This window comes from Pseudophryne corroboree, chromosome 5 (genome assembly GCF_028390025.1).
Source record: "Pseudophryne corroboree isolate aPseCor3 chromosome 5, aPseCor3.hap2, whole genome shotgun sequence".
Lineage (NCBI taxonomy): Eukaryota > Metazoa > Chordata > Amphibia > Anura > Myobatrachidae > Pseudophryne > Pseudophryne corroboree.
Window position 1 is genome coordinate 144,007,515 of NC_086448.1, and position 27,760 is coordinate 144,035,274.

At 47.3% G+C, this 27,760-nt stretch overlaps 1 protein-coding gene across 2 annotated transcripts in view; it reads left to right on the plus strand.

The window, feature by feature from the left end:
• The window catches only part of LOC134927392 (ATP-binding cassette sub-family B member 5-like), a 382,371-nt gene that overhangs the window by 229,260 nt on the left and 125,351 nt on the right, over positions 1-27,760 (plus strand). For both annotated transcript variants that reach the window (XM_063921771.1, XM_063921772.1), the window contains exons 10-17: positions 315-428; positions 4,859-4,969; positions 14,402-14,527; positions 14,653-14,856; positions 16,781-16,951; positions 17,091-17,252; positions 18,157-18,306; positions 20,380-20,523. In XM_063921771.1, the coding sequence (XP_063777841.1) occupies positions 315-428; positions 4,859-4,969; positions 14,402-14,527; positions 14,653-14,856; positions 16,781-16,951; positions 17,091-17,252; positions 18,157-18,306; positions 20,380-20,523 (1,182 nt within the window). The remainder of the gene's footprint in view (positions 1-314; positions 429-4,858; positions 4,970-14,401; positions 14,528-14,652; positions 14,857-16,780; positions 16,952-17,090; positions 17,253-18,156; positions 18,307-20,379; positions 20,524-27,760) is intronic.

The window sequence follows — 27,760 nt, forward strand, 5'->3', positions numbered from 1 at the left end:
AAACCAGAGTACCTGGAGGAAATCCTTGCAAGTACGGGGAGAATGTACAAACTCCACACAGTTAGGCCCATGGTGGGAATCAAACCCATGACCTCAGTGCTGTGAAGCAGTAATGCTAACCATTACACCATCCGTACTGCTCTACGCATATATATTTTTTATTTTTTTAATTACCAACACCACAGTTTCCAGACTCTGCTACATGGGCTTATAATATCATTTGGTGGAACATTAAAAACTGTACATACAGTGCACAGTTTTACATGTGAGAGTAATTATTACCATCATTGGTTAATTTCATTCTATCCTTACAGGTTTTCTTCAGTGTGGTCCTCAGCAGTTATTGCATTGGCCAGGCGGCTTCTCACTTTGAAGCGTTTTCTGTGGCAAGAGGAGCTGCCTATAACATATTTAATATCATTGATCAGGTAAGAAATAGGGGTGAATGTAGCAGCCTGTGACTTTCAGGCATCAGTGAGCATTGAGGTGCGGTGAGGACAGAGGCTGAGGAGGCACTGACTAGTATCAGCGCCAGATTTACACACATATATGAGTTGGTGGTGAGTTTTGATCATAAAAATGATTAGAATCAGCCACGGATCCTACTTACATCTAGTATGAGGGGCTGCAGCTACCCCCAACCCAGAGAGGAGAGGCGATGGTAAGTCCCGGGTCCCGGCAAGTGCGCAGTGGATCTGGCAGGTGCAAGGACCTGCATATGTGCAGATGCTGTGGTGTGACCGTGCATGCGCAAACCCCCAGCTGCTATGGACTGCACTGAATACACAGTCCATAGGGCTAGGGCTCATGAGACATGGAGTAGCTTCCTACAGGAAGCCAGCTCTCTGCTTATCAGAGCCCAGTCTGGCAGTCCTGGAGAGAGGAAACACTTGCCCAGGGGTGTATCTAGGGGTCCGGGCGCCCCTGGCAAAGAAAGGGACTGGCGCCCTCCATTTTTGAAATAGGGAAGGTGCATGTGCAAAAAAGTAACAAGATATTGTGGGAAAGGGGCATGGCCATACAATAGTTCCCCCAATTCAAATTACGCTACACAGTAGTCACCCTTATACACATCATGCCCACACAGTAGCAGTTCCCTTAACACATTATGCCCACACAGTAATTCTTATAACACTGAGGAGACATCAGCAGTGCCTGGCCTGGCTGAGAAGGCAACGCCACCCAAGGCCAGGTAGTATAATCAAATAGTAGTGCAAAGAAGTGCAGTGCAGCGTACTACCAAGTGGTGCAAGTATAAAAAATTCTTAGTAGTACTGTATGTGCATGGCTTCATCGCGAGCACGGCAAAAAAATGGGTGTGGCCACATGGGGCGTTACCAATGAAAATGGGGGCGTGATACACATACGACACCAATAGTGCAGTGCCAGATACACATATGCCCCCAATAGTGCCATATACACACATGCCCCCACAGTGCCAGATATGCCCCCACGGTGCTAGATATGTCCCCACGGTGCCAGATACACATATGCCCCCATGTTGCCAGATATGCCCCCACATTGCCAGATACACATGCCCACACGGTGACAGATATGACCCCACAGTGCCAGATGTGCCCCCAGCAGCGCACCGTTGTTGATGCTGCTGCTGCCTGCAGAGCCGGATTAAGGGGGGGGCCCGGGGGATACGTACCCCGGGCCCCCCTTTCCAAAAGGGCCCCCTGCCACACCGCAGATCGGATCTCTCTTCCGATCCGATCTGCGGTGCTGTGCTCCCCGGCTCCCGTCCTCACTGCAGCAGCAGCAGCTGCGCACAGACAGGACAGCTGAGCTGAGCGACCGCTCAGCTGTCCAATAATGTATCAATGAAACAGCCTGCGTGCCCAGCCAATGACTAAGCGGCAGGCTGCTTCATTCATACTTTATTGGACAGCTGAGCCGTCGCTCAGCTCAGCTGTCCTGTCTGTGCGCAGCTGCTGCTGCAGTGAGGACGGGAGCCGGGGAGCACAGCACCGCAGATCGGATCGGAAGAGAGATCCGATCTGCGGTGTGGCAGGGGGGACGGGAGTGCAGGGCACATACATCACATAGCGCTCTACCTCCCAACATACCCTACTCCAGTCCCCCCATACAATACACCCCATAACCCTCTACCCCTGCCACACACCCTATTCCCCCACATACACCCCATAATCCTCTACACCCCACAGCCTAGTCCCCGTGTTCACCCCACATACACCCAAATTCTCTAACCCCACCACACATCCTACTCCCACTGTCTCCCACATTCACACCCCATAAACTCCCTCCTAACCCCCGCACCCGCACCTGGGAAGGGACCTCCTCTGGGATATACAGTGGAGGGACGGGGACCAAAGGGGTGTCAGGTACAGGAGGCACAGGGGAGTGGGTATGTGAGGCTGACAAGGGGCATGGTATACAGCCGGCTCTAGGCTTGTGTTGTACCCCACTAGTCCCTGCGAGGCCCTGGGTGTGTGTGTGTGTGTATATATATATATATATATATATATATTCTGCCTTCTCTATTAGGGGCCCCACTCTCTTAAGTGCCCCGGGCCCCCCATGGTCTTAATCCGGCTCTGGCTGCCTGGGGCCGGCACTGTCTGCTGCTGCTGTCAGGGAGAGGAGAGCGCAGCACGCACCACTCCTCCCTCAGTCTGGTCTCCTCCTGCGGTGGCGGCATCCTGTAGCTCAGATTCTGGCACCAGTCCGCGAGCCAATCAGAGCTCGTGGTCCGGCAGCGGCGGCTCCTGATTGGCTGCTGGTCCGCGAGCTCTGATTGGCTCACGAACCAGCATTTTAGTACATGCCGCTGCAGCCGCCGGACTCAAGGGGGGGAGAAACCGCTGGTCTACAGACTGAAGGGGGCAGGAGTGGCGCATGCTGCGCTCTCCTCTCCCCAAAGTGTCTGCAAGGTGGCGTACTGGCTGGGAATTTCTTACCTGGAACACAGTACCGCCATACTTGCAGCACTGGCACTACCTAACTCTCCTATTCAAATGTACATAGCTGTAGTCCCCCCTCAGCACATAGCCATAGCCCCCACCAGAAAACAGCACATAGTTATTTCCCACCTCTCAGCACAGTCCCCATCCCCCTCCCAGCACATAGCCATAGTCCCCTCCCAGTAAATAGCGATAGCCTCCCCACCTCTCCAAGCAATAGCCGTAGTCCCCCCTGCGCATAGCTGTAGTCTCCACCTCTCCCAACACAGTCATACAGTAGTCCCCACCCCCCTTCCATCACATAACAATAGTTCCCTGTCAGCATAGATAGCCATAGTCCCCCTCCCCAAGCACATAGCCATAGTCCCCATCCCCCTCCTAGCACATCGCTGTAGTCCACCCTTAGCACATACTGTAGCAGTAGCCTCCCCCACTCCCAGCACATACATAGCCTCCCCACACAGCACATAGCCCTAGTCCCCACCCCACTACATCCGAGCAGATAGCCGTAGTGTCTGGCAATACCTGCTGTGCCAAGCTGCCTGGGATGGAGGGCGGAGGATCGCTCTTTAGGCAGGAACTGGCGCCGGTGTCCGGCAGCGCACCAAACTATGTGAAGAAACTGAAAATAAACTACAACTCCCAGCAGCCCTTGCCACCGGGAGCTCCCAACAGCAAGGGTTGCTGAGAGTTGTAGTTTATATTCAGTTTCTTCCCTGTAGTGCATTGCGGTGCCGGACACCGGCGCCAGCTCCTGCCTGCTGAGCGATCCCAGGCAGCTCAGCACAGCAGGTATTGCCAGACACTGTGGCTTAAGGGATTTTACCCGTTGGCCGAGTGTGGCACTGTCGGGCGGCACCCCCTGCTTGGCTGTCACCCCTGGCGAGTGCCATCCTGGCCAATGGGTAGATACAGCCCTGCACTTGCCAATCGGACTAATCTTGTGTGTCTGTGACTGACAGGTAGGACTTCCAACAGGAAGTCACTATCAGTCACAGTCAAGCCAGTCACAGACTGCATCTGGTTTCATTGACACTGAGCTGGGTGGTGTATTTTACCTGGGGGGGGGGGGGGGGGTGCTACAGTCGTGCAACTCATAGGTAAAATCCGCCATGGATTATAATAAACGTTTCAGGTGTCTGTCATCCAGATACCTGTTAACTGAAATATTCCAAAACCCATATTATTTCAGCCCTGTAGTGATGTCACTGGAGTCCGTGGCCAACCACAAACAGGTGCGGGAGTGGCTTTGCAGGCATTCCCTCACCATCACTACTCCCAGGACCCATTGCTGACTCCTGGCACGAGGGACCCCCTCGCCAACACGCTTGACCCCGTCGTTGACAACGCGAACCCACACACCGACACACCAGACGCTCCCACCGTTCTGCCGCAGACCCCCGGGATCCATCTGGATAACAAGTATTCTCTTATCTTGCAAAATCCCATATCTGAAATACTCCTGGTCTGAAACATTCCAGATATGGATACTCAATATGTAACACAAAGAAGATATAAATAATACATTACAATATTTAAAAGTTATAAATATCTTTGAATTTATTCTAAGAATTTTTATAGTAAAAAGCCTTTTTATCATTATGACTTTGAAACATCTGAGCCTATTACATTTACTCATAGAGTACTGATTTTTTATTTCAAAGAACATTATTTCCATCAATCAGTTCACTTTTTTTGTGCTCTAGCACAGATAGCACAAGCATTAAACCCAAGGTGTATATAGCTATAACTTCACCATGGTATGGTAGCTTTAAAATTATAATTGTGAATGTTTTAAATTATTTCTATATATGGATCACACTGTGTTAATGGAATAAATTGGAAATACAAAGCCTTGCTCTCGAATCTCGAATAGTATGTTTTCTGCTTCACCATTTACTAATATTTATATATCTTTATTACAACTGTAGACGTCCACAATAAACAGCTTTTCAACAGAGGGTTACAAGCCGGATAATTTAAAGGGAAATATTGAATTTCAAAATGTGCGTTTTTGTTATCCATCAAGACCAAAGGTTCAGGTAAGAGATCATGTGATGATTTCCAGTTTCATTGCTTCATTGATTAATTTGTTCAATCAAAAAAATCAATTAATATGTAAAATGGTCTACTTAGACTTCCACATCAACTTCGCAATCTAGAAGTGGAGAATACATGTTTACAGCAACTGTGGATTTAAAGCTTTACATTATTTGTAGTACTATTGAATTATTTAGGTTATTTTGTGTAACATTGTATAATACAGATTATCCCATGTCTGAGAGATGCTAAGGGGTAGATTTACTAACATACATTTGCATTGTTAAAAATTATCTCTTGCTTTGGGCCAATTTGCAGAGTATCCCCAGCTGGAGTGTTGCATCTGATGCTGTCCTGGCAATCATAAAACTGTATAGTAATCGCTTTGCTAGCAATTTACAGATGGGTTCGGACTCCACCATGATACTTTATAAGTACATAGCAAAATCTTTGGGAAGACAGAGGGAAGGGTCTCCAGCCCACTAGGGAGGTATCAGAAGAGCTCTCTCCGGCCAGGCTTTCACCACACAGAGGGCCTAATTCAAGGTTGATTGCAAAATACAAATTTCCCCTAATGGGCAAAACCATGTGACTGCAGGTGGGAAAGATATAACACAAACTTGCCTAATTTTGAAAAAGCATTTCAGGGAGCTGTGAAAGTAACACCTATCAGCGCGGATGTGTACTGCTACATCTGAGAGGCGTGTCATAAAAACGACTGACATACAAATGTAAATGAGCCCCAAAGTTAGTAAGATCTACTTGTTGGAGAAAAGACACTGATATTTTCCAGGATTTGTTTGTGTATTGTGTTTTACAAGAGGTTCCATATACTGTAAGTGGCCAGGAGAAACCTTATTTAAAATGCATGTACTGTAGCCATAGGGATCAATGTGCCTTATAACCAATACAGGGAAATGGCACTGATGATCCTATTTCTCTGACGTCCTAGTGGATGCTGGGAACTCCGTAAGGACCATGGGGAATAGCGGCTCCACAGGAGACTGGGCACAATTAAAGAAAGCTTTAGGTCACCTGGTGTGCACTGGCTCCTCCCACTATGACCCTCCTCCAAGCCTCAGTTAGATTTTGTGCCCGGCCGAGGTTGGATGCACACTAAGGGCTCTCCTGAGCTTCTAGAAAGAAAGTATTTATTTAGGTTTTTTATTTTACAGTGAGACCTGCTGGCAACAGGCTCACTGCAGCGAGGGACTAAGGGGAGAAGAAGCGAACCTACCTGCTTGCAGCTAGCTTGGGCTTCTTAGGCTACTGGACATTATTAGCTCCAGAGGGACCGACCGCATGGAACTGGCCTTGGTGTTCGGTCCCGGAGTCGCGCCGCCATCCCCCTTACAGAGCCAGAAGCAAGAAGAGGTCCGGAAAATCGGCGGCAGAAGACATCAGTCTTCACCAAGGTAGCGCACAGCACTGCAGCTGTGCGCCATTGCTCCTCATACACACTTCACACTCCGGTCACTGAGGGTGCAGGGCGCTACGGGGGGGCGCCCTGAGCAGCAATAAAAAGACCTTGGCTGGCAAAAATACCACAATATATAGCCCCAGAGGCTATATATGTGATAATTACCCCTGCCAGAATCCAGAAAAAAGCGGGAGAATAGTCAGCGAAAAAGGGGCGGAGCTATCTCCTTCAGCACACTGGCGCCATTTCTCCCTCACAGCTCCGCTGGAAGGAAGCTCCCTGGCTCTCCCCTGCAGTCTACAGCTACACTACAGAAAAGGGTAAAAAAGAGAGGGGGGCACTAAATTTAGGCGCAGTATATATAACAGCAGCTATAGGGGACATAATTCAGTTAGTCCCTGCATTATATAGCGCTCTGGTGTGTGCTGGCATACTCTCACTCTGTCTCCCCAAAGGGCTTTTGTGGGTCCTGTCCTCTGTTAGAGCATTCCCTGTGTGTGTGCGGTGTGTCGGTACGGCTGTGTCGACATGTTTGATGAGGATAATGAGGTGGAGGCGGAGCAGTTGCATATAGAAGGGATGTCACCCCCTGCGGGGCAGACACCTGAGTGGATGGACTTATGGAAGGAATTGCGTGCACGCGTCGACTCCTTACACAAAAAATTTGACGACATGCCAAATGCGGGACAGCCGGCTTCTCAGCTCGTGCCTGTCCAGGCGTCTCAAAGGCCATCGGGGGCTCTAAAACGCCTGCTACCTCAGATGGCAGACGCGGATGTCGACGCGGATACTGACACCAGTGTCGATGACGATGAGTCTAGTCTAATGTCCACTAAGGCCATTTGTTGCATGATTGAAGCAATGAAAGAGGTGTTACACATTTCTGATATAAACCCAGGTACCACTAAAAAGGGTATTATGTTTGGGGAGAAAAAACTACCCGTAGTCTTTCCCCCATCAGAAGAATTAAATGAAGTGTGTGAAGAAGCGTGGGCTTTCCCTGATAAAAGATTGGTAATCTCTAAGAAGTTACTTATGGCGTTCCCTTTGCCGCCAGAGGATAGGTCACGTTGGGAAACACCACCTAGGGTGGATAAAGCGCTCACACGTTTGTCTAAAAAGGTGGCACTACCGTCTCCGGATACGGCCGCCCTCAAGGAGCCTGCTGATAGAAAGCAGGAGGCTATCCTGAAGTCTGTATATACACACTCAGGCATTATACTTAGACCTGCTATTGCGTCAGCGTGGATGTGCAGTGCTGCCGCTGCGTGGTCAGATTCCCTGTCAGAAAATATTGACACCCTAGACAGGGACACTATTCTGCTAACCATAGAGCATATTAAAGACTCAGTCTTATACATGAGAGATGCACAGAGGGAGATCTGCCGGCTGGCATCTAAAATAAGTGCACTGTCCATTTCTGCTAGGAGAGGCTTATGGACTCGCCAGTGGACAGGGGATGCAGATTCAAAAAGGCACATGGAAGTTTTGCCTTATAAGGGTGAGGAGTTATTCGGGGATGGTCTCTCGGACCTAGTTTCCACAGCAACTGCTGGGAAGTCAGCATTTTTACCCCATGTTCCCTCACAGCCTAAAAAGGCGCCGTTTTATCAAGTACAGTCCTTTCGGACTCAGAAAAACAGGCGTGGAAAAGGCGGGTCCTTTCTGTCCAGAGGCAGAGGTAGGGGAAAAAGGCTGCAACAAACAGCAGGTTCCCAGGAGCAAAAGTCCTCCCCCGCTTCTTCCAAGTCCGCCGCATGATGGTGGGGCTCCACAGACGGAGCCAGGTACGGTGGGGGGCCGCCTCAAAAATTTCAGCGATCAGTGGGCTCGCTCACAGGTGGATCCCTGGATCCTGCAAATAGTATCTCAAGGGTACAAACCGGAATTCGAGGCATCTCCACCCCACCGGTTCCTAAAATCTGCCTTACCGACAACTCCCTCAGGCAGGGAGGCTGTGCTAGAGGCAATTCACAAGCTGTATTCCCAGCAGGTGATAGTCAAGGTGCCCCTACTTCAACAAGGACGGGGTTACTATTCCACACTGTTTGTGGTACCAAAACCGGACGGTTCGGTGAGACCCATTTTAAATTTGAAATCCTTGAACACATACATAAAAAAATTCAAGTTCAAGATGGAATCGCTCAGGGCGGTTATTGCAAGCCTGGACGAGGGGGATTACATGGTATCCCTGGACATCAAGGATGCTTACCTGCATGTCCCCATTTACTATCCTCACCAGGAGTACCTCAGATTTGTGGTACAGGATTGCCATTACCAATTCCAGACGCTGCCGTTCGGACTCTCCACGGCACCGAGGGTGTTTACCAAAGTAATGGCGGAAATGATGATACTCCTTCGAAGAAAGGGAGTTTTAATTATCCCGTACTTGGACGATCTCCTAATAAAGGCGAGGTCCAAGGAGCAGTTGTTGGTGGGAGTAGCACTATCTCAGGAGGTGCTACACCAGCACGGTTGGATTCTGAATATTCCAAAATCACAGCTGGTTCCGACGACACGTCTACTGTTCCTGGGTATGATCCTGGACACAGTCCAGAAAAAAAGTGTTTCTCCCGGAGGAGAAAGCCAAGGAGCTGTCATCTCTAGTCAGAGACCTCCTGAAACCGAAACAGGTATCGGTGCATCACTGCACGCGGGTCCTGGGAAAGATGGTGGCTTCTTACGAAGCAATTCCTTTCGGCAGGTTCCATGCCAGAATCTTTCAGTGGGACCTGTTGGACCAGTGGTCCGGATCGCATCTTCAGATGCATCGCCTGATAACCCTGTCTCCAAGAACCAGGGTGTCTCTGCTGTGGTGGCTGCAGAGGGCCCATCTTCTAGAGGGCCGCAGATTCGGCATACAGGACTGGGTCCTGGTGACCACGGATGCCAGCCTTCGGGGCTGGGGGGCAGTCACACAGGGAAGAAACTTCCAAGGACTATGGTCGAGTCAGGAGACTTCCCTACACATAAATATTTTGGAACTAAGGGCCATTTACAACGCCCTAAGTCAGGCAAGGCCTCTGCTTCAAAACCAGCCGGTACTGATCCAGTCAGACAACATCACGGCAGTCGCCCATGTAAATCGACAGGGCGGCACGAGAAGCAGGATGGCAATGGCAGAAGCCACAAGGATTCTCCGATGGGCGGAAAATCACGTACTAGCACTGTCAGCAGTGTTCATTCCGGGAGTGGACAACTGGGAAGCAGACTTTCTCAGCAGGCACGACCTCCACCCGGGAGAGTGGGGACTTCATCCAGAAGTCTTCACGCTGATTGTAAATCGATGGGAACGTCCACAAGTGGACATGATGGCGTCCCGCCTAAACAAAAAACTAGAGAGATATTGCGCCAGGTCAAGGGACCCTCAGGCGATAGCTGTGGACGCTCTGGTGACACCGTGGGTGTACCAGTCAGTTTATGTGTTCCCTCCTCTGCCTCTCATACCAAGGGTACTGAGAATAATAAGAAAACGAGGAGTAAGAACAATACTCGTGGTTCCGGACTGGCCAAGGCGAGCGTGGTACCCGGAACTTCAAGAGATGATCTCAGAGGACCCATGGCCTCTGCCGCTCAGACAGGACCTGCTGCAGCAGGGGCCCTGTCTGTTCCAAGACTTACCGCGGCTGCGTTTGACGGCATGGCGGTTGAACGCCGGATCCTGAAGGAAAAGGGCATTCCGGAGGAAGTCATTCCTACGCTGATTAAAGCAAGGAAAGATGTAACTGCAAAGCATTATCACCGCATATGGCGGAAATATGTTGCTTGGTGTGAGGCCGAAAAGGCCCCAACAGAGGAATTTCAACTAGGTCGATTTCTGCATTTCCTACAAACAGGAGTGACTATGGGCCTGAAATTAGGCTCCATTAAGGTACAGATCTCGGCTCTGTCGATTTTCTTCCAGAAAGAACTGGCTTCATTGCCTGAAGTTCAGACGTTTGTGAAGGGAGTGCTGCATATTCAGCCCCCGTTTGTGCCTCCAGTGGCACCTTGGGATCTCAACGTGGTGTTGAGTTTCTTAAAATCACATTGGTTTGAGCCACTTAAGACCGTGGATCTAAAATATCTCACGTGGAAAGTGGTCATGTTATTGGCCTTGGCTTCGGCCAGGCGTGTGTCAGAATTGGCGGCTTTGTCATGTAAAAGCCCTTATCTGATTTTCCATATGGATAGGGCAGAATTGAGGACTCGTCCCCAGTTTCTTTCTAAGGTGGTATCAGCTTTTCACTTGAACCAACCTATCGTGGTGCCTGCGGCTACTAGGGACTTGGAGGACTCCAAGTTACTGGACGTAGTCAGGGCCTTGAAAATTTATGTTTCCAGGACGGCTGGAGTCAGGAAAACTGACTCGCTATTTATCCTGTATGCACCCAACAAGCTGAGTGCTCCTGCTTCTAAGCAGACTATTGCTCGCTGGATTTGTAGCACAATTCAGCTGGCGCATTCTGCGGCTGGACTGCCGCATCCTAAATCAGTAAAAGCCCATTCCACAAGGAAGGTGGGCTCATCTTGGGCGGCTGCCCGAGGGGTCTCGGCTTTACAACTTTGCCGAGCTGCCACTTGGTCAGGGGCAAACACGTTTGCAAAATTCTACAAATTTGATACCCTGGCTGAGGAGGACCTGGAGTTCTCTCATTCGGTGCTGCAGAGTCATCCGCACTCTCCCGCCCGTTTGGGAGCTTTGGTATAATCCCCATGGTCCTTACGGAGTTCCCAGCATCCACTAGGACGTCAGAGAAAATAAGATTTTACTCACCAGTAAATCTATTTCTCGTAGTCCGTAGTGGATGCTGGGCGCCCGTCCCAAGTGCGGATTGTCTGCAATACTTGTACATAGTTACTGTTAACTAAAGGGTTATTGTTGAGCCATCTGTTGAGAGGCTCAGTTGTTTTCATACTGTTAAACTGGGTATTGTATCACGAGTTGTACAGTGTGATTGGTGTGGCTGGTAAGAGTCTTACCCGGGATTCAAAATCCTTCCTTATTATGTCAGCTCGTCCGGGCACAGTGTCCTAACTGAGGCTTGGAGGAGGGTCATAGTGAGAGGAGCCAGTGCACACCAGGTGACCTAAAGCTTTCTTTAATTGTGCCCAGTCTCCTGCGGAGCCGCTATTCCCCATGGTCCTTACGGAGTTCCCAGCATCCACTACGGACTACGAGAAATAGATTTACCGGTGAGTAAAATCTTATTTTGAATGTATATATCTCTGATTTCTTTTTCCCCCCCAAAAAATGTAACCGCTACATAATGGGGGTAAGGTGCAATCAGGGAGATTGCTGGACTATTCAGGGAGTGAGGGAGATTGTTGCTATTTCAGGAAGTCTCCTGCAGAATGAGGGAGGGTAGGCAAGTATGATATAACATATGCAGAGAGAGTTAGAATTGGCTGGGCTATGTTGTTTCTGAGCAGGGTAAATACTGGCTGCTTTATTTTTTTTACACTGCAATTTAGATTTCAGTTTGAACACACCACACCCAAATCTAACTCTCTCTGCAATTTTATATCTGTCCCACCTGCAGTGCACATGGTTTTGCCTATTAGGGTCTAACAGTCAAAACTAGGCTCATGACTCATAGGAACAGATTTCAGCTCAGTTTGGTCTACTATAAGGCATACTTGCCTACCTGACCCTCTCCATGAGGGAGAAAATGCTCTGTTCCTGGACTTTCCTGGTAATGTATGATTGCCATCACCTGTGGTGAGCTAGTTAATTGATAAGAAAGGTGATTCACCACAGGTGATGGCAATCATACATTACCAGGAAAGTCCAGGAACAAAGCATTTTCTCCCTCATGGAGAGGGTTAGGTAGGCAAGTATGCTATAAGGTTCACAAATATATTTTTGTGTTTGATAAGCATATTTGATGTGCTGAAAAACAAAACAGCAATAGAGGCAGAGGTGTAGCAAGGTGTCATGGTGCCTGGAGCAAGGTATGTTTCGACGCCTCCCCCCTCCCCTGTACTGAATTGGGGGCGTGGCCACCAGGGCTGGTACTAGATCTTGTGGCATCCAGTGCAAAAGTTTCCTTTGGTGCCCCCCCCCCCCCCCCCCCCCAGGTTAAACATTGTGCGCGCTGAAGGCGCACGTAAAAAAAACAGAAGCGTGGCTTTATAGGGAAGGGGCGTGGCCACAGTTATGCCCCCCATATTTATGGACCCAGTAGTTGTGCCCCCTGTAGCTCTGCCCCCTGTTGATTTGACCCCAGTAGTTGTGCCCCCTGTAGCTGTGCCAGGAGTAGTTGTGCCCCCTGTAGCTGTGCCCCCAGTAGGTGTGCCCCTGTAGCTGTGCCCAGAGTAATTGTGCCCCCTGTAGCTGTGCCCCCTGGTAGCGCCGCTTACAAACACTAAAGAGAAAAAAGAAAACAAAAAACAATACTCACCTGCCCCGCTCCTAATACCCGACTTCTGCTGCTCCATCTCCGCAGTCCCTCTGAGTATGGCCGCCTCTCCGCCCGTTTGATGTCATAATGTCAGACGCCCCTGCATGTGACGCGTGACATCACATGCAAGTCGCGAAGTGGAAGGGAGGGAGAGATATAATGCAGCTCGGGCTTCCAGCTGTCAGTGACTGACAGCTGCAGCTGTAAGCTGCTTGCGGCCAGGCGGAGGTTCCGGCAGAGTCGAGCTGCGGCTCCCTGTACTGTCTTGGGCGCCTGTAGTTCAAGCTCCACCGGAACCGCCCTCCCTACGTCCCTGAATAGAGGTGACTTACTTTTAACCTAGAATCAATATCCGTAAAGGGGGTCTACTACGTTATGCCGGCTGTCGGGATCCCGGCACCCAGCATACCGGCGCCGGGATCCTAACCGAAGGCATGCCGGAGCGGGGCGATCACAAAAGAGCCCCTTGCGGGCTATGAGCGCCACACTATTTATTCTCCCTCCAGGGGTGTCATGGACCCCCCAAGAGGGAGAATAATTGTTGGTATGCCGGCTGTCGGGATCCCGGCACCGGTTTGCTCAGCGCCGGGATCCCGACAGCCGGCATATCAAATGCCTCCCCAGCAAAGTGGTAGATAAACCTACAGGCTAGGACTCGGGACTCACTGACATATAGAAGAACACCACTACATTTTCATGTATAGAAAACTCAAATGAGTTGTAGTCTAATTGAAAATTGATTAAACAGGCCAAGTGTGACTTTCTACACCAAGTCTGTGATGAGAGAGTCAGTCAGCGACTCCCCCATGAGCATGTGCTCTTAGCGGGAGCAGTGGAGGGAGTGGGAGTGCTACAAACTACAGTGCAGGGGAAGGCAGGATGGCTATGGTGGCTGGGGGCAATGAGTGTAGTGGAAAGGTGGGCTGAGCCTCTAAGCAGAATGGCAACCTATGCGCTATTCCTCTCGACTACTCCACTAGAGGCACATCTTGGGACAACTCCACAATATAAAAGTGCACCAAGGTTTGTGGAGAATTTGAAACTCTTTAGAGAAATTCTGTGCAAAGGAATAAATGTCACATCAAAGTCTAAACTCTCACTTTAGAATCACCCTCTTATTTAATTAAACTTATCTTTTTGTCTTCAAATCCTGATTGGCTTAGAGACATCAGGGCTATCTTTATTGTGTGTGTGTGTGTGTGTGTGTGTGTGTGTGTGTGTGTGTGTGTGTGTGTGTGTGTGTGTGTGTGTGTGTGTGTGTGTGTGTGTGGTTTGTTATATTGCGTGGTATGCTCCAAAAATTGTTCTTGTCTGCCAAAGTGCAAAACTAAGGCATAAAATATGCCCCACTAATAGTATAGGATGCGTCCTGCGGACCATCAGTTCTGAGACAACGCAACTTCTAATTCTCTATGGCTAGAGATGTGTGAAATTGGGGGAAGATGGTGATCTTTGGGGAAAAAACATCTGCATGGACCTAGTTAGAGTTGGGGGCACATTAGTAAAATATGACAAGGTGGAGAGAAGCTTTAAATTACGAATACCAGCATAATTGTATTTTACAAATGTATATATAATTGTATTATTTTCTGATATATGTGTGTTTCTTTTTATATTCTGCTTCACTAAAGATTTTAAAAGGATTCAACCTGAAGGTTAAATCTGGTCAGACGGTGGCACTGGTTGGACAAAGTGGATGTGGTAAAAGCACCACAGTGCAGCTCCTGCAGAGACTGTATGACCCACAAGGGGGCACGGTAAATGTTTTATCCATTCATTTTATAGATACATTTTATTTCAACATCCATTGATTACAAAAACTCATCTTGCAACCAATTTATATTTGTGGGTCACTGATCTTCTGTCTGAACTTATTTTTCAGATAGTGGTTGATGGCCATGATATACAGTCTCTGAATGTCCAGTATTTCAGAGAACTCATTGGTGTGGTTAGTCAGGAGCCGGTCCTGTTTGCAACAACCATTAAGCAGAACATCAAATACGGCAGGTTGGATGTGACCGATGAAGAAATTGAAACTGCAGCTAAAGAAGCCAATGCCTATGATTTCATTATGGCACTACCTGATGTAAGTACCTGCAGTCTGACAGGAGAGGAGCCTTTATAGTTTATGCTGACTGACAGGTAATGCATTGCAACTCAGAAAGATGGCTGTATGTGCATCACAGAACGCTTTGGCTTGCACTGGTGCACTTATATGCTCCACTCAGGGAACGGGGTGCCACATGCCTAATTACAGCTTTTTGAAGATGGTCCTCAAAATAAAAGTGAGCCCAGACAAATGTCTAAATTCCTACTACTTTACCTTTACCTCTACTTTACCTCTTTACTTTACCTCTGTACTTTACCTCTTTGCATTCTTTGTTTGTTTGTAGTACTGCTCATTTATAGAGAACATCAGTATTGCATGCATTATATGTGGCACCCTTATGTGTTTAACCTTTTTTTATTTTTACAAAGTTGCCAAAGTATAACAGGAACAATGAAAATGCAGTAAGGGCTGAGATCTGATCTCCACCAAGTCAGATCAGTTGCAGAATTCAGTTGTTTCCTGTGTGTTCTTATGAAAAGCAAGTGACGCTCCCAGAAACGCGACTGCCTCACCTCTTTGTCTTTATCATATTCCTGCACACTCATCACTAAATGTCATTTTGTCAGACTTTAAGATTTATTTACTTTAGTTCATATTTTCAACCAAAAAAGTCAAACTTATTTCTTATTTATGCTGTAAAGCACATGCTGTATAGCGGTCATTTAAGACTGGTATCTTATTATAAAAAATTGCAGCTCTTTATTCTAATCTGCAGCCATTTTGTATTAGTTTGGGGTTCACGGTCTACCACAAGAGGGTATGAAGGCCAAGGGGGAAATGTGTTAGGTCTGAATTTGCCAGAAGCCCGGGATGTTGGCTGAGAATGCCTGTATTTTATTTTAAAGCGGCAATCATTTACAAGGCGAAACCAACCTATTTAAAATACAGGAAATTCTCGACCAAAATCCTGGACCTCCGGCAAACTCAGTCCCTATTACATTTCCCACCCAGAATCTCATTTAGGGACACACTTGGCTGCAGTTGACTCTGAGCATCCTCAGATCATGTTGCATTTGGCAACAGACTATTTATCCTCAGCCAATACACAGTTTAAATGAACAATGCCGCATTAAGAAAATGACCATGTACTGCAGGCCTGGCCAACCTGTGCCACAGTTTTAACATCCATAATAGCAAAACTGTGGCAGGGCATGCTGGGACTTGTAGTTTCACAAAAGCTGGAGAGCCACATTTTGGCCAGGCCTTCTGTATTGCATTGTTATTGGAATATGGGATCTGGAGTGAAAATCGACACTGTCTAGGTCGACAATGTTTAGGTCGACCACTATAGGTCTACAATCACTAGGTCGACAGGGTCTGAAGGTCGACAGGGTTTCTAGTTCGACATGTGCTCGGTTGACAGGTCAAAAGGTCAACATGAGTTTTTCCAATTTTTTTTTATTTTTTTGAACTTTTTCATACTTAACGATCCACGTGGACTACGAATGGAATGGTAATCTGTGCCGAGCGAAGCGAGGCACCTTGCCCGAAGCATGGCGAGCGAAGCGAGCCATGCGAGGGGACATGGTGCACTAATTGTGTTTTCCCGGTCACTGTACGGAGAAAACGACACCAAAAATACATGGAAAACTCATGTCGACCTTTTGACCTGTCGACCTTCAGACCCTGTCAACTTAGTGACTGTCGACCTATAGTGGTCGACCTAAACATTGTCGACCTAGACAGTGTCGATTTAATGATCCGCACCCTTGGAATATATACATACTGATTGCTTTATAAAAAGTGTGCTGATCAGAGAAGTCACATTCATAAGTCATACTGTTTATGATGATCATCTATGTTGTAATTATCTCTGATTATTCCTGAGATTACAAGTAATAAAAATATGCAGTGTGTAGTCTTCTCCTGTTTACCTTTTTATTTTCTTATATTTCTTTAGAAATTTGAGACTCTAGTTGGGGAACGAGGAGCACAACTGAGCGGTGGCCAAAAGCAAAGGATAGCAATAGCCAGAGCCTTAGTACGGAATCCTAAAATACTTCTGCTGGACGAAGCCACCTCCGCTCTGGATACTGAGAGTGAATCTGTTGTACAAGCGGCTCTAGATAAGGTAACAGTTACAAGCGCCATGTCTGTCATGTGACAGAAATTCCAGATGTCACATGATTCTCTCTGTACAATAGAGGCAAACGTGTTTTGTGGGTTCAAGCATCATCAGACTCAGTAATAGCAATAATATCCCTTTCTAGGCCAGTAAAGGACGCACCACTATTGTCATTGCTCATCGTCTGAGTACAATTTGGACAGCGGATCTTATTGTTGTGCTAGAGAATGGCGCTGTGGCCGAGCAAGGAACACATTCTGAATTATTGGAAAACAAAGGAATCTATCATTCACTGGCAACAGCTCAGGTACAATTACAACATTAGAGATGCACAACTTTAAGATACAAGATTCAACTGTTTAGTAAGATTGCCCCATCCGGAGTTGGCATTAGTTTTTGCTATTTATTGAGTTGCTCACTGTTACCATCTCCATAGATGTCTATGTGGATGACTAAAAGCTCTGGTAACTACGGTAATGTTGGAGAAAGCTCTGATTGTAAATAGGAAACATATGTAACAGAGGGGCAGATTTATTAAGCCTGGTGAAGTGATAAAGTGGAAGGTGATAAAGCACCAGCCAATCAGCTCCTAACTGCCATGTTACAGGCTGGGTTTAAAAAGGAGCTGACTGGCTAATGCGTTATCACCTTCCACTTTATCACTTTCCCAGGCTTAATAAATCTTACCCAGAGCCTTTTATTCTGGCTTTTGCCTCTTAAATAAATCCCAAAATGTGTACATTTATTTGCCTCACTGTCCTAGGCATTGATAGTGCTATACCTGCTAAACAAGTCATTGTATGCCCCACATATTCATGCCTGTATAGGTGTTTGGTATAAAATCAAACAGCAATCATGGAAAAAGAAAAAATGAAATACATATAGCATTAAAGCAGGTTATGTTGCTCCCTGAGAAAATGAGCCATAGGCAGCTGCCTAATTTGCCTATATGGTAAAAACAAGCCTTGCATTTAAGGAAATGTGTGGGCATGGGGGTATGCCATAGCTGTTGGTGGCCTGGCAGCTGGTGGTTCTGCTGTATGTGGTATATCAAGGCATTTGGTGGGCTGCAGTTCCCTAAACAATTCCAAATCCTTTGCTGAATGTCATTCTATAAATTCCATTTGTCAAGAAACTGTATGGCATGTTTTGTGGCACATCTAAAGAAAGCCATGGACAATAATTAACTCCTGTAATTGATACTCTTCCAGTCCATACAAACCGCAGAAGATAGTGAAACAAAGGATAACGATCAAGGAAAGCCATCACTGATACAGAGGTTGCACTCCAATATTTCCAATGGAAAGTATTCAATGTCTGAAGCTGAAGAGGAAGAAGAAATAGCAGAGGATGATGAAAAGGTAACACAGTGCTCATAGTTATGTGATCCACAAATATCCTCACAGTGCTGTGGATGGGCCCCTTTTCCATATCGGTAATTGTTTTCAGAATCTTTTTCCTAGTCCTCATTACAAATGTGAATATTTATAAATAGTTGCGTTTTTTTTACCTATTGAAGAATCTGTAGTTTTTTTTTTTTTTTGCTGAAGTCATACTTGCTTCTTTGCTGGAAAGTCTGGGAGAGTAACCCAATCTCCTAGATGCCTCATACTCCCATAGTGGCGCTTTTTAAATATATCTGCACCCCCACAGGCCTGGACCTGCCACTCCGGTTCTCCCTCAGAACAGCAGCACAAATGTAGTTAAGTATGGTTGAAGTTTACATGGACAATATCTATGACTTGTAAAGTACAGGGCCTAAGCAATGTCCTCTACCCATTTGACTTTAATAATAATCAGTGGCCCCTGTTCTTTGTAGTTTGGGAGGACAACTCATTTTCGGTAGCTTTTTGGGTTAAAAAAATTACTCTTTCCTATACAATTTCTCATTTGGAAACATTCAAAAAGTTGGCAATGAAAATTATAAAGGAAAAACGTTAGATGTTTTTGAATTGTTACAATCTTTGTCTAGTGTAAGAAAATGGAAGTATCTAATTGGTTGGTATTGTTTAGTGCATTGATTCACAAAGTTGCACCACAGGTTCACAAACAGGTCACATTTATAAGGTCACTTAGCAGGTGCACATGTGTATTCATTACTCTCATTAATTCTAAAAGATTCACAGGTAGAACTAATTATTTTACTTGCAATTCTCTGAGGAGACCTGGAAAAACATGAACTGTTTGGGGTCCTTAAGATTGACTCTGAGAACCTACAGTATGATCTAGTGCAAATGATGCACCTAAATGTATACCTCCCAACATGACCCTCTCCACTCCATTGTGTCCCTCCTGGAGAGGGTCATGTTGGGAGGTATGTAAATGCATACCTCCCAACAAGACCTTCTCCAGGAGGGACAAAATGCTCTACTTCTGGACTTTTCTCTTAATTTATGATTGCTGGCACCTGTTTTGAACAGGTTTAGGGATAAGAAAGGCGTTTCAGCACAGGTGCTGGCAATCATAAATTAAGAGAAAAGTCCTGGAACAGAGCATTCTGTCCCTCCTGGGGAGGGTCATGTTGGGAGGTATGTAAACATACCTCCCAACATGACCCTCTCCAGGAGGGACAGAATGCTCTGCTCCTGGACTTCCCTCTTACTACTTATTGCTGGCACCTGTGCTGAAACACCTTTCATATCCATTAATCTGTTCAACAGAGGTGCTGCCAATCATAAATTAAGAGAGAAATCCAGGAGCAGAGCATTGTGTCCCTCCTGGAGAGGGTCATGTTGGGAGGTATGTAAATGCTATGGAAGTAAATAAGCCCCTGGAAAACATGAACTGTTTGTGGTCCTTAGGATTGAGTCAGATAACCTACAGTATGATCTAGTGCAGTGATGGCTAACCTTGACACTCCAGCTGTTGTTGAACTACACATCCTAGCATGCCCTGCATCAGTTTTAGCATGGCCAAATAGCAAAACTGTAGCAGGGCATGCTGGGATGTGTAGTTCAACAATAGCTGGAGTGTCAAGGTTAGCCATCCCTGATCTAGTGCAAATGATGCACCTAAATGTATACCTCCCAACATGACCCTCTCCAGGAGGGACAGAATGCTCTGCTTCTGGACTTCCCTCTTAATTTATGATTGCCATCACCTGTGCTGAAACACCTTTCTTATCCATTGACCTGTTCAACACAGGTGCCGGCAATCATAGATTAAGAGAAAAGTCCAGAAGCAGAGCATTGTGTCCCTCCTGGAGAGGGTCATGTTGGGAGGTATGTAAATGCGATGGAAGTAAATAAGCCCTACTATGTTTTGTGGAGTATCCCTAAACCCTGTAATGGGTAGAGGAATGGCGGGGGCAGTGTGGGAAAACGGATCACTTTTTAGATGTCAGGCATGGTGTATCATATTGCAAGCATGTGGGGATCACAAATCACATATATACAAGTATGCACACTAATGTAATGTTTTTATACTTTTTATAGGAAAAACTTCCTAAAATTTCATTTTTTAGGCTGCTGAAGCTAAATAAATCAGAGTGGCCATATATCATGTTTGGAACTTTTGCAGCTATTCTCAATGGAGCAGTACATCCAGGTTTCAGTATATTATTTGCCAAGATTATAGCTGTAAGTATAAAAAATATCTATATATATATATGTAATGTTACCCATTTCATTGTAACGTGTAACAATCTATTTCTGATTTCTAATTGAATGAAATGATGACAATACTAATTGTGAATGAAACTCACCAGTGTATGTAATGCTTTTAGTTACTAAGTTACACAACCTGTGCATAATGATTTTTCTGCTGCGGGGTACACTGGGCTACACAAGTCTGGGCAATGGGATGTAGACTGAAGAGTAGGATCTTGATCCGAGGCACCAACAGGCTCAAAGCTTTGACTGTTCCCAGAATGCACAGCGCCGCCTCCTATATCACCCCGCCTCCCAGCACAGGAGCTCAGTTTGTCAGTTGGTGCTGCAGTAAGCAGGCACTTAACAGAGGGGCTGCTCCAAGCAGCCCTGAGAAAAGCTTTTTATGAGGTAAAAAGTGAAGACTTCAAGGGCAGCAGCGGTGGTAAATGTCTTGTGACATTCATTGCTGCAGCTCCAACTCTCCCCAGCGGCACTGTATACTCCCGAGCCCTGGTTGCCGGGTACTTACAGCGGAGGCTACGGTTTTCTTCATGTTAGACACACACGGCTGGGGCTCTCCAGGATCGCATGGCCGCGCTTCGGGAGGTGGTAAGTGGGTCCCGCTCACGGGACCTGGTCTTTATCGCGATCCGGCTCGGTCAGTGGGAGGCGGGCCGTGCGTGCTGGTGGTGGACACTGTGGATACAGGCGATCCCACTAGATCACCAGGGTATGGGCGCAGGTCAGGTTTTCTCTTAAAACCGATTTTAATATCGCCCACAGTACCCGGTGGTTTTGCCAGCAAGGGGGATAAGGCTTAGACCTGAAGCTCCAGCCCCAGGGCACCATTTCCAGCAAGTGTTCCCGCCCTGGAGCTGCATCTCTGTCTTTCCTCACTCCCTGCCAGTGTCTGCGGCGCCATTACTCTTCAGCTCACTGTTCCTGGGACTGCTTGGGCAAATCCTCCTATGTAAAGCCGCCTGGTTGTCAGCGCTGGGCCTTTGCATGACACTTAAGTATTCTACCTGCCTTTTTAGTCAGTGTTAGTAAGAGAGTGCATTTAGTCAGGGGTTTATAGTACAATTACCCTGTGATATACATCCAGTTTCTCACTGTGTAGTGTTATATCTATTGACTATATAGCTGTGTAAGCTAGTCCAGTGCAGTATTATTGTCTGTAATAACCTCTGCATTGTACAAACTGTGACTATTTGTGTGTGCATTGATAGTTGAGTGGTGTCCATCTCGTGTCTTTCACTCAACTTGCTATCCCTATATTCTATAACCTGAGGGGGCTTGGTGCGTCAGGTGTTATTTAATATAGGATTTTCACAGATATACTGTAATACGTATTTTTCTCTGTGATTTAGTCACCATATCTCTCCTTTATCTCTGCTGGTGCTGACTACACTGCGCAGGGGTTTGGGTTTAGGGATATAGTGCTGCTAATAATTGTACTGTGTTACCTCATACTGCAAGTTATATCAGGTCTGCTTCTGAGGGTAACGGTTCTGGGGCGGAACACACTGCTGGTGTTGCTGAAGCCACAGGCACATATGGGGAGAATATAGCAGCTATGGGCTCTGGTTCTAGGGGCTCCTTGCCCCCCAGTGGGACTGTGGCAACGGAGGCACATACTGACCCTCCGTGAGCCGCTTTTTCCACGCTTCTGCACAGGGGCGCTGGAATGTTTTTAGGTTGGGGGGGCGTAGAAAAATAGTATTTTGGCGCCCCTATGGTGCCGGCCTCCTCTTCCTTTTTAGCCGCTCACCGCTGTGCGGATGAGCGCTTACCTCCAGATCCACGCGGGCAGCTTCTCCTTTAAAAACAGCGTGCTACAGCAGGGTGCTGTGTCCTCCTATCTTCAGTTGTGTCCTAGCCACCGCCGGCTGTCTCTCCTTCACAGATGCATTACTGGGAGGAGGCGTGGCTAGGCTGGGACATCCTGGGACCATAGCCACGCCTCCTCCCCGTAATGCAACTATGAAGGAGAGACAGCCGGCGCGCTCTGGAAAAGGGGGCGTGGCCACTCAACAGGGGGCGTGTCCTTCAGTGTAGTTTTATCCCTTATACTATCTAGTACTGGTGCTCCTTTCACATTGTAGCACACGATAGGAGCCGAAATACACATTATAGCACACGGTATGAGCAGAAATTCACATTATAGCACACCGAATGAGCTGAAATTCACATTATAGCACACAGTATGAGCAGAAATTCACATTATAGCACGCTGAATGAGCCGAAATTCACATTCTAGCACGCTGAATGAGCCGAAATTCACATTGTAGCACGCTGAATGAGCCGAAATTCACATTGTAGCACACTGAATGAGCCGGAATTCACATTCTAGCACGCTGAATGAGCCGAAATTCACATTCTAGCACACTGAATGAGCCGAAATATTCACATTCTAGCACACTGAATGAGCCGAAATATTCACATTCTAGCACACTGAATGAGCCGAAATTCACATTCTAGCAGGCTGAATGAGCCGAAATTCACATTCTAGCAGGCTGAATGAGCCGAAATTCACATTCTAGCACGCTGAATGAGCCGAAATTCACATTCTAGCACACTGAATGAGCTGAAATTCACATTGTAGCACACTGAGTGAGCCGAAATTCACATTGTAGCACACTGAGCCAAAATTCACATTCTAGCACGCTGAATGAGACGAAATTCACATTCTAGCACGCTGAATGAGCCGAAATTCAGATTGTAGCACGCTGAATGAGCCGAAATTCACATTCTAGCACGCTGAATGAGCCGAAAAGAGCCGAAATTCACATTCTAGCACACTGAATGAGCCGAAATTCACATTCTAGCACACTGAATGAGCCGAAATTCACATTGTAGCACACTGAATGAGCCGAAATTCACGTTGTAGCACACTGAGTGAGCCGAAATTCACATTGTAGCACGCTGAATGAGCCGAAATTCACATTCTAGCACGCTGAATGAGCCGAAATTCACATTCTAGCACGCTGAATGAGCCGAAATTCACATTCTAGCACGCTGAATGAGCCGAAATTCACATTCTAGCACGCTGAATGAGCCGAAATTCACATTGTAGCACACGGTATGTGCCGAAATTCACATTCTAGCACATTGAATGAGCCGAAATTCACCTTGTAGCACACGGTATGAGCCGAAATTCACATTCTAGCACACTGAGCCGAAATTCACATTGTAGCACACTGAGGGCCAGATGTACTAAGCTTGAAAAGTGATAAATATCACTGTGATAAAGCAACAGCCAATCGGCTCCTAACTGTCATTTTTGAAACTCAGCCTGTGACATGGCAGTTAGGAGCCGATTGGCTGGTGCTTTATCACAGTGATATTTATCACTTTTCAAGCTTAGTACATCTGGCCCTGAATGAGCCGAAATTCACATTACAGCACACGGTATTAAGTACTGTATACTTCTGTAATGCACTGTAAAGTCTATCTGGGAGCTGACACTGTAATGCACAGTTGTGCACCTTCTGCAGGGCACACTCTGATGTGTAGCTCTGATGACCTAGTTAAGGGTTTCCCTACTCCTCTGCCTTTCCAGCTGCACTCACCTTGACCCCCTTATCTCTTTCCTCAGTTTCCTTTATTTGCACCCTCAAAGTTCCTATTTCCCCCAGCCCCTCTATCTCACACTTCCCTCTGCATTCCCAGTCTTTTCTCATGCCCCCGGAGTCCCCTCTAGATTCAACCAACAAGACACAGACTGCCTGCAAACCTGTATAAGAAGCAACCTTTAGAGAGAGATTTCCCTGTTCTCATATAATATGCCCAGGTGCTTTCTCTGAGTCTGTGAGATCCTCACTCCGTGTTCCAGCAGGGGTCAGAGGAGCATGTGACCGCTCTGCCAATCAGGGGCTCTTCTAATCAGCATGTGCCGAGCTCCTCCAATCACAGCTCGGCACATGCTCTTCTGACCCTGTTGCTAAGATCAGGGAGGAGACTGATGCTCGGCACCGCAGTGAGACTGAGAGTTACAGGGACTTCCCCTGCTGCTGCTGTTCCGTGCTCTCACACAGTGAGTCACACGATCTAACAGCGGGGCTCCCATCCCTGTGCTGCCGGCGCCGCTGCTTGTCATGCAGTGTGTCAGGCGGCGCAGTGGTAGCCGGCAGCACAAGTAGCAGAGCGGACAGAGCGCCTCTGCAGACTGCTGAGCGGGTAGCGCCGGAGCCAAGCGCTCCCCTGCGCCTCTGTCATATTTGGGGGGGCAAGCTGCCCCTTGCCCCCCCCCATTCCGACGCCCCTGCTTCTGCATATGCTAGTTCATAAACTAACACCCCCTATTGGACCCCCAATGCCGGTACAACCGTATGTGGTCCCTGCAGCTAACCTGCCGTGGGCGGACGATTTATCTGCTCAATTAAAGAAGTTGAACCAGTCCCTGACTACTAAAAAGTCTGACCATCGCTCGCCTAAGTCCAAGATGTCCTCTAAGCGAGCGCTCGTCTCCTCACAATCCACTGCTGTCACTGACACCTCGTCTGATGAAGACAGCACATACACTGACCCCACAGGTCAGATACTGAGTCAGGTTCTGACTCAGATACGACTGATGGAGAGGGTAGTTCACATGTGGATGTTCCTGATCGTTTGGAGGCTATTAAATTAATTCTGCAGATTACGGATGATCCCGAGCCATCAGTTCCTCCTAAGAAACCAGATAGGTTCAAGCGTCAGAAGGTGATTAAACAAGTTTTACCTCACTCTGACCACCTAGTGGATATACGTCAGGAACCTTGGCAAGGCCCGGGTACGAAGTTTGTGCCTCAAAAGAAGATGCTGGCTCGTTATCCCCTCGCGCCAGAGCTGCCTAAGAATTGGGAAACGCCTCCTCCAGTAGACTCACATGTGGCTAGGATGGTGGTTTCCTCAGCTCTACCTGTCACTACAGTCACGTCACTAAAAGAGCCTACGGATAAACGTGTCGAGGGTTGTCTAAAAGCGATTTACACCCTCATGGGTACTGCACAAAGGCCCACTATTGCAGCTACATGGGCGGCAGAGGCTATTGAAGCATGGGCCTTGGAGTTAGAAGCTGAAACCTCCTCTGACCATGCTAGAAAATGCTTGTCATATATTGTCACAGCTTCTCGCTATATTAAAGAGGCGGCTTCAGATGCCGGTATCCTAGCAGCCAAGGCCTCTACTACGTCAGTCCTGGCTCGCAGGATATTGTGGCTGAGATCCTGGTCTGTGGATCTGGACTCTAGAAAAACCCTGGAGGTACTCCATTTCAAGGGGGATATTCTGTTCGGGGAGGACTTAAATAAGATAGTGGCTGACTTGGCTACTGCCAAAACTGCCTGTCTGACTAATACAGCTCCTTCTGTGTCGAAGGCCAAAGGCACGTCCTTTCACCCCTTTCGTCCTTCAGGTAAAGCAAAAGGTCAGGCGTACCATAAGCAGGCCTGCACTTCCAAACCTGGTAAGCCGAAGCCCAAAAGAGCCTGGGCTGCCCGTCAGCCAGCAGCCAAGACCGATAACAAAGAAAAACAGCTAGCAGCGCTATATATGTGTATTAAAAAGTTAAAAAAGGATTGAGTGCTAATATGTAATGTAATTTAATCAATAATGATCACTAACATGGTAACAAGATACAGATAAAATAAACCAATTGTTAAAAATATTACTAAAAATTGAGGGGTCACAATAAGGGCTGCCTGCTTGATGTGTAGTCGGCAGCACAAGTAGCAGAGCGGACAGAGCGCCTCTGCAGACTGCTGAGCGGGTAGACAGCGCAGTCTAAGGGTTTTTTTTGATTACCACAATTGGCCGGACCAGGACTGGACATTGTGCTTAAGCTCAAGATTGCATGAACTTTCTACCACAGAACCACTACCACTCTTCTGCAAACAAGGAGACACCGCGATGCAGTGAGGACCCGCAATAACAACTTTAAGGGACTCTTTCCACCAGCGGCCAATTGTGGTAAATAATCAAAAAAAAACCTTAGACTGCGCTGTCAGTCCAGGGACAACCATTCATTTGTGCACTATCCGGTCTATATTCATTAGGAACGGACTACACATCAAGCAGGCAGCCCTTATTGTGACCCCTCAATTTTTAGTAATATTTTTAACAATTGGTTTATTTTATCTGTATCTTGTTACCATGTTAGTGATCATTATTGATTAAATTACATTACATATTAGCACTCAATCCTTCTTCTTTTTTAACTTTTTAATACACATATATAGCGCTGCTAGCTGTTTTTCTTTGTTTGTACATTGGGGGTGACTTACCCAATTTTATAGCAGCTGCTTTTTGAGCAACAGCTCATACAAGCGCCCGATCTTTTTTATCTTATTGATAGAACAATTCCTTTGCCAGCCAAGACCGATAAGCCTGCCGCATGACGGGGCGGTCCTCCCCCTGATCCCAGGGTGGGGGGCCGGCTTCTAGGTTATACCCAGGAATGGTTGAAGACCACTTCAGATGCCTGGGTACGGGAAGTCGTCACTCGAGGTTACGCCATACCTTCAAAAATCGACCCCCTCATCGATTTTGCCAGACAGACGTCCCGTCAGACCAGACAAAGGCATACACTCTGCATTCGGTGGTACAGACCCTCCTGTATACAGGAGTCGTAGTACAGGTGCCTCTTGCGCAGAGGGGCCGGGGGTACTATTCTCCGCTGTTTCTAGCCCCGAAACCGAATGGGTCCTCCCGGCCCATTCTCAACCTCAAGGCACTGAACAAGTTTGTGAAGGTTTCCAAGTTCCGTATGGAAACCCTTCGCTCTATAGTTCTGGCCTTGGAACCTGGGGACTACATGGTCTACCTGGACATACAGGATGCTTACCTGCATATTCCTATAGCAGTGTCACATCAGCAATACCTGAGGTTCGCTATTGGCAACCTCCATTACCAGTTTTGGGCGTTACCTTTTGGTTGAACAATGGCTCCGCGAGTCTTCACCAAAGTTATGGCGGTGATGACGGTGATACTCTGCCGTCAAGGGGTCAGGATACTGCCGTATCTGGAAGACTTGTTAATCCTGGCAAATTCCCCAGATCTTCTCCTGTGTCATCTGGATATGACGGTCCGGTTTCTACAAGCCCACGGGTGTCTCATCAACCGGAAGAAATCCTCCCTGGTCTCTGCTCAGAGCATTGTGCATCTGGGAGCGCTGTTGGACACTCACAACCAGAGGTTGTTCTTGTCTCAGGAGAAAGTCCTGAAACTTCAGGACAGGATTCGTTCC